At 42.1% G+C, this 12,300-nt stretch overlaps 1 protein-coding gene across 2 annotated transcripts in view; it reads left to right on the top strand.

The window, feature by feature from the left end:
- Positions 1-2,038: 2,038 nt before the first annotated feature.
- Positions 2,039-12,300, top strand: part of RGS7BP (regulator of G protein signaling 7 binding protein) — a 79,698-nt gene continuing 69,436 nt past the window's right edge. For both annotated transcript variants that reach the window (XM_024194756.1, XM_026649111.1), the window contains exons 1-2: positions 2,039-2,781; positions 5,494-5,660. In XM_024194756.1, coding sequence (XP_024050524.1) covers positions 2,623-2,781; positions 5,494-5,660 — 326 coding nt within the window. In that variant the 5' untranslated portion in view covers positions 2,039-2,622. The remainder of the gene's footprint in view (positions 2,782-5,493; positions 5,661-12,300) is intronic.

The following is a 12,300-nucleotide window of genomic DNA, read 5'->3' on the forward strand; positions in this document are numbered from 1 at the left end:
GCTCTGCCCAATGAATCAATGTGTGGTCTTGAGCAAATCATTCACATCTTTCCAGGCTTCACTCTTCCCATCTGTAAAATGGTGATAAGGATATTTGCCCACTTCTGTAAAGCACTGAGATATACCAATGAAAAGCACTATAAGTACCAAGTACTGTATTATTATTATTATTACTACTACATAGGGGTTGAGCTATGGTACTTAAACTCCTGTGAAACATAAATTCATAGGCCTGCAACGCTGACTCAGCCCTGTATCCCCAGCAGTATATTATGCAGTTTACTGTGAAAAGGGAAATGGGCTGTCTTTCAAATGGCACTTGTAAATAGAGATCCTCTCGGCTCTGTCTGGCTGTTGAAGATCCCATGGCACTTCTTGTAAAAAAAAAAAGTAAGGTTTTGGCCCGGTGTCCTTGGCCAGTGGTTCGCTGCTGCCCTCCATCCTAGACCGTATCTACTTTAGAGTGGTTTCCCCCCCCCCTAAAAATTTTCCACCACTGCTGCAACTACTGCAACTCCACCAGTGATAGTAACATTGGTAGTGTGCCAAAATAGACTGGCCACCAGCATTATAATCACAATGTCATCAAACCCTGCTCAGAGCAGTGGCTACAACAATGGGGACCACTGATACCCAGTCTATACTAACACTTCCACTGTTGCTCCCACTGACAGGAGCACTGGTGGGAAGTTTTAAGAAAACAATCTGAATGTAGACAAGGTTATAAAGGTGTCTGCATTCCATTCTGTGTATCCTGGAAACAGGTCTGCAGTCTTGTCCCTTAGAGTGCTTGAATCTCCATGTGCATCTTCAGAGGCAGATTGAGCTCAGAGTTTGTAACGTGCGCCTTTGGTCTTAAAGATGCTATATATGTAAAATATCCCACATTGTACTATGAAAAATTCTCTGTTTCATGCTGTAGAGAAAGTTATCGTGCAATACCTCAAGTGAGGCAAATTCAGAAGTGACCATTACTGCATTACTACTAACAGGGATGGCGGGGCATAGATTTGTAGTCAGGCCCGGCACCTGAGGTATTGGGTTAGAGCAGTAGCCTGATGAATCAGGGATGTGCTATGTCTGACTAGACTTGGAGAAAGTGGCTGATGACTTGAGCCAATCTTACCACAGCATAGCAGTGTTCTCCTTCTGAGAAGGAAAGTGCATTCGCTCCCTGGGGTGTTTCATGCTTCACCCCATTGTACAGGAATATTATGGGATTCAAGAAGTGTAGAGGAAAGGAGAAGAAATGTATATATAATGCTTTCTACCCTCCAGGAAGAAGGTCTGTTGTGACTGTTGTTTGAGGGTTGAGTCTTTGTGTTGTGCACTGCAGAATCTCCCCTCCCTAACCTCAGATAAGAGCATTTTCTCTGATGTGCAAAATTCCATAAAAAGAATATTTGTTTTTGTATTCTAGGGACCCATTTTTGATCAAGGAATCAATGATTGTTTAAAAAGAAAAGCCCTTCCTCTAAATAAGTCATGTGATTGTTGATTAGCTCAGGAGCTTTGCAAAAAATCCGATGTGGAACTGCGCTAATTAAGGTAAAGGAGGATACTTTTGATAGTACTGTAATTGGCGTCAGTTAGCTCCAAGGAGCTATGCACTTACTACAATTCTATCAAAGGGAAAGGGATAACTTTTTGTGTAAGATTGCTCACCGTGCAAATTGCTCAGCGTTTGTAAGCTGTGACTCTTACAAGTTTTAAGGGAGTAGCTATTAAAGCTATCAAATTTTTGCCTCTGACCTGGACAACTAGACAATTCAGGTCATAAACACTTCGCTTGAAATATGGGCAGGGGGTAAGGGGTTCACTCTGACACTTCTGCTTTCTAATAATAGAGCCGATGAAGTAATACTGCAAGTGCTGCTCTTTGCGGATGGGATTGGGTTAATGTATACACTGTAGGGGGAGTTGCATGGATGGATCACATTAGTATTCCCGCCCTATCAATGTGCTATGTTGCTCACCACGTCAGTCTGCCCGATTCCCTACGTCTAACCAGTCCCACCAAAGGGTTCAGACGGGATCTTCAGCGAGGCGAGCCCTTGGAGACCGGATCAAGGCGAACGCTTAGAGTCCAGGGCGGCGCAGGTCCGCACGCACACACGCCGCCCTTCTCTCCCGGGGGATGAAGAAGCTGGCGCTGCTCTGGGAAGACACCAGGAGAGCCAGCCCCGGCAGCAGCGCAGGTTTTGAAGGCTGAATTCCCTCCTGAATGGCAGCTGCCAGCTGCCAGCCCCGGCTGCCTCTGCCCGACCTGCAAATCGATGCCGAAGGGAGGAGGGCTCAGCGCGCCAGCACGGGGCTCTTTCTGCAGGGGCTGACATGCTGCTGAGCCAGAGAAGTTGACGAGCCCGCTCCCCTGCCTGGCTGTAGTAGGAAGGATGCTGCCGGGCCCCGCGCTCGCTACCCCAGCCCTCCAGCACGCTGAAGGTGACCAGCCGCCGCTGCCGCATTGTAGTCTGTGACTGGAGAGGTGTGGGGAGAGAAAAGTGACTCTGGATCCCTCCTCGGACTCATCATCGCCGAGCTGCTGCCGCTGGTGGTGGGGGAAACATTGGCCCGCCCCTGCTGGAACCAGTGCAGCTGCTTTTGCTTGGTGGATGCGTATGCATGAGTTCTGCACCGAATGGGCGCAAGAAGCGCCCCAGGACCGCTGGCTCTATCTTCCAGATCAGCAAGCCGCCCCTGCCCGGCAGGGACGGGGAACGCCGGGGCAGCGGCTCTGAGAGCTCCTACAAAACCCAGAGAGCCCTGGAGGACTGCAAGATGGTGGGTAAAACAAAGGGCTTTTTTTCCCCCCAATGCATTTTTGTAGTTTGCGGTCGTGCCACTCCCCCTCCAGCTTGTCTATTCCGATCACGTGCAGCTGCACTATTTTTAAAACTGCAGCCCCCGGTTAAGTTGACACCCTTTCGCCCGGGTCGTAATGGCTAAAGACAGACCATGTGCCGCGAGAGGGGGGAAACTCCTGATGGAGCCTGCAGATTTTTGACCCTCAACCCCCCAAATTGTATTAGCAAAATAGAAAACAAGGGTAGCAGCGGCTAGTGCACCAAAATAATCCAGATCCATTGCAGCCCATTGCAAAAACCCGGCGCCGGCACTCTCCACTCCCCCCCACCCCAATCCAGCCCAATTTTGGTCCCACCCGCCCAAATTCTAATGCCTTGCCTAGAAAGATCACAAGTGTAGCTACTCCAACTGCACTAATAAAATCTGTATCCTGATTCATCTCAGCCTAGCAATCCTGCAAAAACCAGGATCTGGCACCTAGATTCTGCTGAATTCTGTCAATTTTGGCCCCCAACCCCTTAAAATCCACCATTTAAATAGATAACAAGTAGAGGTGCTTTTAGTATGCCAAAAATGTCTGGACTTCAACACACCTTAGCAGTGCAAAATACTAGATTAAAGCACCAGGATCTTACTGGATCCATCTAATTTTTGGCCCCCCAATGTAACAGCACACAATTTCTTCACTAAGGTAGTCACTTAGTTTAGCCCTAAATATTTGGACCCCAGCATGTTCCAGCAAAACAACAGCACAAAATCCCTGTCCCTGGCACCGGAATCCAGTTGGACCTCAGCCATATTGGGCCCCAACTCAGCAAATTAGAGACTCTAACTAGAAAACAGGTGGAGCTGATGCTATTTTTCATTCAAAATCTGAACCCTGAATATCAGCCCTCTATCATTAGAACATACACTGGGGTACCTGGATCCTGCCAGATCCTGCCAATTTTTGGCCCTAATACTCCAAATTCAACTGTCTAAATAGAGGGAGAAATGTAGCAGCTCCGAGTACACCAAAAAAGTCCGGACCCTATTGCAAGTTGTCACGGCGGCACTATAAATACATATATCTAGCAACATTTTTTCATTCTAATCCCCCAAATTTGAACAGCTTAATAGAGAAGAAGTGGAATTGGAGAAGCTGCACTGTTTAGCTGGTAAAATGTTTAGATTTGAGATTAAAAAAACAAAAGTTTGGGACCAAAAATTGCCAAGACCCAGCAGCATTCAGGTGCTGAATCCAGCTTTTTGTGCTCTTGCTGTTCCCAGATGCACAAGGGTCCAGATGTTTTGGTGGCATAGTAGCACTACCATTGTACTCTATTTAGGCAGTGGCTTTGGGGTGATAACTGCCAACATTTGGCTGTCTTCACCAGAATCCGGGTGCCAGATTTCAGATTTTTATGGAACTTTGCACTCCAATGGACTGAGGTCCAGATTTTTTTTTTATTATTATTATTTTGTGCACCAGCATCTACACTTGTTCTCCTTTTAGGCCATGGGACTTGGAGGCTTGAGGCCAAATTTAGCAGGATCCATATGCTGCATCTGTTTTTTAGCAGATGTATAAGGATGCATTAGGGTCTGGATTGTTTTGGTGCACTAGAAGCAGCTAAACCAGTTCTCTTATTAATGCTAGGGAATTTGGGGAGGAAGGGACAAAATTGTCAGGATCCAGGTACAGGAGCTGGGTTTTTACACAACCCTTGCACAGGGATGCATTGGGGCCCGACCCAGAATTTCTTGGTGCAATATGAGCAGCTACCCTTGCTCTCTATTTAGGCATTAGAATTTGAGGGTTGTCTCCAAAATTTGGCTGGATCTGGTAGGATCCAGGTAAATCCAGATTTTTATCTCCTTCTTCCCAACTACAAGTGGCCTTTATTCGTGCTTTTATCTCTTGCAGATCATGATTGCATTGAAAGTCAACATACATTTTGTTTCTTTAAAATAAAAAGAATGCACATTGTAGATTAATGGAACAAAATAATAATCTTTCCAATGTTGTGAATATAAAGATTTATCCAATAGTGTCCAAATGTGTCTGGTAGTGTGATGCCGGGTTGGAGTATTTCTGTGGCAAGGCTGAGAGGTTTATCTATTTCTTTGTTTGTTTATTTCTCACTGGCCAAAGGCTTTCTGGAATACTAAGTGGAAAGTGCCTTTCTAGTACATCTTATCAGCCAACAACTTCAGATCAATTTCAAGTCTGAAACCTGGGTTAGAGGCCAGTGACAGGAAGGAAATCATTACAAAATAAATTAGCAAAGGCTCCAGTGCATAAATGAATGGTACTTTCCACTCCCTAAATGTGTTGCTAATCAGAAACCAGAGGGAGTGAAGGAAATCATCTCTGGAGACATTTTCGTCTTTCATTATGATAAAAAATAATCTCGTGCTACCAGGAGAAGAAAAGCTGTTATTTATGTCTGCATAATATTTAAGATTAACTACCCAAACACATTCAGAGGTTTAGTTGGAATATTACTTTCCTGCAAGAGAATATTTATGGTACATATAAGGTAGCTCACATGAAGGCCCTACGTATTTACTATATGTTAAGGACTTGATCCCATTCTCTGTGAAGTCAATAGGAGCAGGCCTTGAAGTAGGAATGTTTTTATAAATGCCCCATTATTTTATCAGTGTACTTAAATGTTTCATGTAAGTAAACACTCTGTTTTTCAGCTTGTTCAGGAGTTCAATACCCTGGTGGCTCTATACCGGGAGTTAGTCATTTCCATTGGGGACGTCTCCGTCAATTGTCCGTCTCTACATGCTGAAATGCAAAAGACTAGAACCAAAGGATGTGAGATGGCCTATCAGGCGCACCAAAAACTAGCAGCGATCTCTGGGTAAGAGTCTTCTTGTATTTCTTCCATTCAAGCAAGTACATCATAATATTCAAGTTTCTGGTTGCTAAACAGTATTTCAAGGGAGCTTTGGGCAAAGGCACCAAACTATTATACTACCAGTCTATGCAGAAATCAGTGTTAGGATTTAAACTAAGAGATGTATGGTCTTGGATTTTACGGAGTGTACAAACCCTTATCACAGCATCATTTTGGGCCAAATCATGCTGCTGATAGGAATTTGGCACTGATGATAGTATCCTATTCATTTCATTGAGACTTTTCTGTAAAGTGAGAAGGGTATGGCCTTTAATTGGCAGTTACAATGCAAAATGATCAAAAGAATATAATCCGTGGTTGAGCTTCCAGGGTGAAATTCCATGGGCCTGATCCTGCAGTTCTAACACAATGCCCCATCAGTGGGAATATTACATGACTAAAGACTGCAGGAACGGGCCTTAAGATAATATGGTTTTATAAATAGCTAAATAGCCTGTGCAGGGAGAGAAATCACCAATTTGATCACTAAGCAGTTGCAATTTACATTTGTAAAATTTACACCTGCATCTGCTAATACTCTGCTTTACACCTACAGTTGATTTTGCATGTACAAAATAGGGAGACTAAACTTCTGCCCTTATGGCTATTTACCCCTAGATCAGCAGTTCCCAAAGTTTACCCTAGCATGGATCACATCTTAAAGGAAATATTGTCTTGTGGACCATCTCCTTTCTCATTTGCTTCTGTGTGACACCCCTGTGGGAACTACAGCTGTTGCTTACAACAAAAAGACATAGAGGGGAAATATTTATGTATTTTCATTTCTCTTTAATGTAATGAGTATTTTGTCCTTTTTGAAAAAAAGTTAATCACAACATCTCTTCATTTCGTCTTCCCTTCTCATCTGTTCTGTTTCTCTCAGCTGAAAACAAGGATGAGAAAAAACAAGCTCTCTACGGACCACCAGCAAGTGCTCCTCAGACCATAAGTGGTCCATAGACCACAATTTTAGGAGCTATTGCCTTAGATATTTTAAGTTTGGATCCTGCAAGTTGCCTAGTGCCTCCTGTGATTTAAAGAACCGCCTTGTTGTACACTTCAATGGGACTTGAACTAACTCAGCATCTTGCAGGATCAAGCCCTTGAAGTGGGACATACTTTAAAATACATAGAACTTAAACATAAATCATTTCCATAATTTACATCTGTATTCACCTATCACATTTGCCTATATTAAATCATCTTTCTTATGTCTGCTAACTCTCTCATCTATTTGTATTGAAATGTGGGCTACAGCCTCCCAGACCATCTTTCCCTATTTGAGTCTGCAGTAAAGCCATATTACTAAATTTGTGACACCACATCCTTGTCATGGTAACAGAATGTGTCATCACAAACTCAGGATTATGGCTATTGCAGGATAAATGAAGAGAAAAAGTGGATCTCTCAAATAAGGGTAAAATCCCCGCCACCTTCATACAGCCTGAGTATTTGGGTTCTGTGCAGGTGAAGTGCACAGGTATTGAGAGGTGAAATCCACTTGCCAATTAGTGGTTGCTGCATAGCACTCCTGCTTCTGCTGCTTCAGCCTATAAACTGTAGTAGCGGCCCCCAGTACTTCAACATCAGCCATGCAGGGTGTTAGGGCCACTGCATCAACATAAACGTATATCTCCCTTAGCTCGTCATAGCCTTCTGTGCCTGCCTGTGAAGATCCAACATGGAGATGCTTTCTGTGGCACACAGATGATGCACTGAGATTCCTGTGTGGCTGCTCTGCCCATGATTTCCCCAAGCCAGCCCCTATCGGGCTTAAGTGAGATGGAGAGCCGTATATTGGCCTTCCGTACCACTGGTGAATCTCACTCCAAAACCAAAACACTGCCCAAGCACAGTGCTTTTGGTATAATTTTCTTCAGATTTGATTTTGTGCAAAATTCTCTTTTAAATAGACACTGTTCACTCTGACTTGTTCCCCAAGCAAAAGACAAGCTCTTACAAAACTTAGGTCTGACAGCACTAAAAATACCCCCCAAAAAATAGCTGCTATTTTTAAAATTCATTCCATTTAGGTGTCGTATCAAAGGTAAGGAAATATGCTTGTTTCAAAAGATATGATTTTAACATGTTCATGTCTCAGATAGAAATCTGATGCACTCACAGAGATGTCCTGCAGGTGCTATGAAATTGACATTGTAACTCATCTAAGACTGTATTAAACAACTGTAAATAATGTGATATCCATAACAACTGGTAAGTATTAAAAACCCAACAGTTCACTATAAATTGCTTATTTTGTCCAGTAGGCATTTCACAAGATGTGCTTCGCATGTTTAACCTCCTTCACCTGAATAATGAGAGCAACAGTGACAGCCTAATTAACTTGTTTCATGCAGTGTTTGAGGACTGGATTAAGACGGCCAGGTCAGGGAAGGTTGGGGATACAATGAGGATTCAGAGTGGAAAAGAAATAGAGATGGCAACAGACATGGAGTATCGGTCCCTAATTCTGTAAGAAGAATGATGTATTGCACATGGTTTGGGGTCTGGACTGAGATAGGATAAGACAGACTGGAGGGGGAAACGCATTAGGGATGGTAACCTAATAGAAAGGAAAGAAGCGGGAGTAGAGATTTTTGAGGACTAGAATGCACTGGTAAGGAGGCAGCAGCACAAGGAGAGGGAAAAGGTGCACCTGAGGAGGAGGGAAGTTAGCAAAGGAAAGGGAGGGATGGGTGTTTTCTGTAGCCTTTAAAAATAAATGAGACTGAGAGAGACATAAGAAGAAAGACAAAAAACAAGAGCAGGAAAAGTGTTGCTTTGGCACTGAGTTTGTTGTGGGGACACAGCCCTGGGTGGCCCTGCTAAATAAAGACAATGAAGAGAAAAATTTAAAAGATCAGTGGTTTTTTTAAATTAAACTACAATTATTGGTTAAAATCAAGACCAAGAATAATGTCTAACATTGCCTCTGTGGCAGCTAGCACCACTTAAAATATATTGTACCCAAGTTAAAGGAATAAGAAACAGCTGAAAATATTAAGTAGCCATAAACATGTTTAATCAAAACTGCATGTTCTGTTCATACACTGAATACCACGGGAGTCTCTGTGTCCTGCACGTATAGTTCCCGAAAATTCTGATACAGCATCCAAAGTTACAGTAGTCCTGGTGTGATGTTTTGTCAGCTGGGCAAAGCCTCCTCCCCAACTCTCTTGCCTTCTCTTATGGACCCGGTTTAGGGGTTCACACAAGAGAGAGGGCAGAGACTGGTCAGGTCAGGGGTGAGGAGCGAGCATACAGAAGCAGGGCCAGAGCTAGTGCAGAGCCAGAGCTGGACTATGGGAATTCTCCATTTTTCTGGATGGAGCCCTCTGGGCTATCACATGGAGGCACCGTTCCACAACTTAAAGATGTGGGAGGAACTCCATAGTAGCTAGTGTATGAAGTAATATATTGATATTGCCTCAAACCAACACTATTATGACTTTTGGGGAATAACAAATATAAATAAAAACATTTGAAGTAGAAACTTTCCAACTTTATATCTTAATTTAGCAGCAATGGAAATACAAGGAAATCCTTTCTAATGGTGCTTGTGCCTTACCACATGAGGTCAAATCCTGCTCACCTCTCCCTCAAGAATCGCATTAACTTAAAGAGATTATTTTCAAGAATAAGGTGAATAGGATTTGGCTCTTGAGCTGAATTATTGCAGTTGATTATGGTATCAGAAGCTAGAAACGTCAATGGAATTCTACTTCATATTATATGCATGTGTAGGATCACAGGTTATGGTCAAAGCAGCAGAGACTACAGCAGCAATAGAAAATGAGTCAGCAGGATTTTCTTCAAAGATAGAGTTCAGAGGAAGATTTAAAAATGGGAAAGGCATCTGGGTGAGGATGAAGGAAAAAGTACTGAGGAGGTACAATTCTTTTTTGGAAGAGGATCTGGTCTATAGGAAGGTAAGGGACTGGGCAGGTGCAGTGATTGGCAAGGGAGCAAGAGTGAAGAGCTGGGTTTGTGGGCAAAGTACATTATTATTTTGGGGCATAAACAAGGACAGAAAGAACCCAGGGCTGGAATTTCAAACACAGGTATGCACCACTGCACGCACACTTTTGCAAATGCCTAATTTATTACTCAGATAACTGATATGCATGTATAGTTCATATGCTGTGTGTGCACATAGCCAACTAAACATCTAACTGGCCATGTCTATGTGCTAATGGCTGGTTTACATGTGAATATTGGCTCTTTTTGCATGGAACTTGGTCATGCAAACGTGTGTGCGCGCATGCAGTTGTGTGCATCTAACTTTGAAAACCTGGCCTTATTGTTCAGACAGAGAGCTGTATTTTTGAGGGATTATCCAGACTTTACAGAACTGTGCAGAACCTTTGGATATTTCCTGCTTGATACTATATTTTTAGTAACCTGTAAAATTACTCAAGGTTTGCTTCTCGAAACCTTGATAATATAACTGAGTATCCTAGTGTCTTTCTTGATAGAGAGCCAGTAATAGTTAAGTGATTATGTAACAGAACAAGGAAAAGTTCCCATCAAGTGGTTATGGTGACATTATAAGCTATTGTAGTGAATCTTGTCATGAGAATTCCAAGATGAAGTTTCCTTACATTGCACTATGGTATATTTATTATTTTTATAATAAAGTCAATGCAAATACTAAGGCAGCATAGTTTTAAAAAAATCATAAACACTCAGGAAGAACAAAAGTTAAGGCTCCCACAGCAACTTTACTTTGACCACATTGCATTCCACTCCTGACATCACACAGAAACATTGAATATGGTCTTGCTTGAACTATGTAATATTTATTTAATTTTATTGTTGTTTTTTCCTTGTGGTTTTCAATACATTTATATTGTTTTCTGGACCAACAGAGGATCACTCCTCTCTGGCTTATTTAATACCCAGAAATTGCCATGGCTGTAACAAAAAGCTGAATTCAAACCCATTTGTGGTTGTGTTTTTATTAAAATTTCTATGAACTTCTCCCAAATCAAAGTTTTCTAAGCAAACAAAATAAATAAATAAATTGTATCTTGGTCCAAATATTACACATGTTGAAAAAGCCAAGTTAAAAAAAAGGACAATTCAGGCTTGTAGCCATGTGAAAGCTATATTAAGACAGACATTATAGAAAAAGTTTTAACCATTGCCCTTGTGAAATTAAAGAAGGCACTGCAAGAATAAGGATGGCTCAGGAGAAACATAACATGGCACCAGTCAGTAAGGGCTGGTCAGTAGGAGAGAATTTTTATAATCAGGAGTCAAAGTGAGGTAATGTAAACAAAAGAACAACAAACCAGAGCTCTCACCACGCAGAACATGAAACTCTACCCTCCCTGACTAGTTTCACTGCAGCTGCCATTTCAGTCCTTTCCCAGAGCACTCGCGCAAGGGGAGAGTGATGTTGGCCTTAATTCCTTGAGTCTTGGGGACCAAGTGGTGCCTCTGTATCCTGCCATGGTTTATGGCTGGGGTATTTTTATGGCCAAACTTGCCTTTTGCTAACTTAGCTTTTTCACATAGGAAATGTTTGGGATCAGAGATAATATAAATATTGAATCTAGAATAGAATATCAGGGTTGGAAGGGACCTCAGGAGGTCATCTAGTCCAACCCCCTGCTCAAAGCAGGACCAATCCCCAGACAGATTTTTGCCCCCGATCCCTAAATGGCCCCCTCAACGATTGAACTCACAACTCTAGCAGGCCAATGCTCAAACCACTGAGCTATCCCTCCCTTCACCTTGCTGTAGCAGAATCTGGCCCATCATGTATGTATAATTTTAATTAAATAGAAAAAAAGTGGTCAGAGAAAAGGCTTTAAATGCATTTTCAATGCAGTGTTTTATTATAGTAAATGGTATATCTAAGGACTCAGCTATTCCTACATTAATCTGCTATTGCCCAAGTATTGCAAAGGTTTTTAGAATGGCAGAAGGGTGGATGTTTTATGGTGGATCTGACTCGATTCAGTAAAAACAACAACAACAACAGCAACAAATGTCTGGCTTTGCAGTACAGCTTCTGCTACTCTAAATTATGTGGAGTAATACCTTACTTGGCAAGAAGTCCTATTTATTTTATAAGGACTAATCACTGAATAAGATACTATTAAACATGAGTGAAGGTAGCAAAATCCAGCTCCAACTGAACAAGTGCTTGCAAGATCCAGCCCATGTTTGTTATAAACATTCCCATTCCATTATAAATAAGGCGTGATATACAGCGTGTGTGTGTGTGTGTGTGTGCGCGGGCGCAGCTTCTGTTAACATTTACTATAGCCCCTTTAAATGCTTACAAAAAATCTGTTATTTAGTGGGAGTACGTAACGTTATGGAGCCACATTCTAATTTCATTTGCACAATTTTAAATGTGGAGGTTCATTGATTTCTCACTTATGGAATTATTCCAGATTTATACTGCTGTAGCAGAGAACAAAACTTGGCCCACAGCAACTGAACCAAAATACAATGTGCTTGACCACTATATATTTAAAAATGACGTAAAGGGACACTGCCAATGTGAAAGCTAGTCAATTTTTTAAAAAAGACTTAAAAATAGTTTCAGTAATTACACATATTCTCGTGTCCCTTTCCTGACTTTTGCTGT

Source organism: Terrapene carolina, unplaced genomic scaffold (assembly GCF_002925995.2).
Source record: "Terrapene carolina triunguis isolate 2854851 unplaced genomic scaffold, T_m_triunguis-2.0 Scaffold69, whole genome shotgun sequence".
Classification (NCBI taxonomy): domain Eukaryota; kingdom Metazoa; phylum Chordata; order Testudines; family Emydidae; genus Terrapene; species Terrapene triunguis.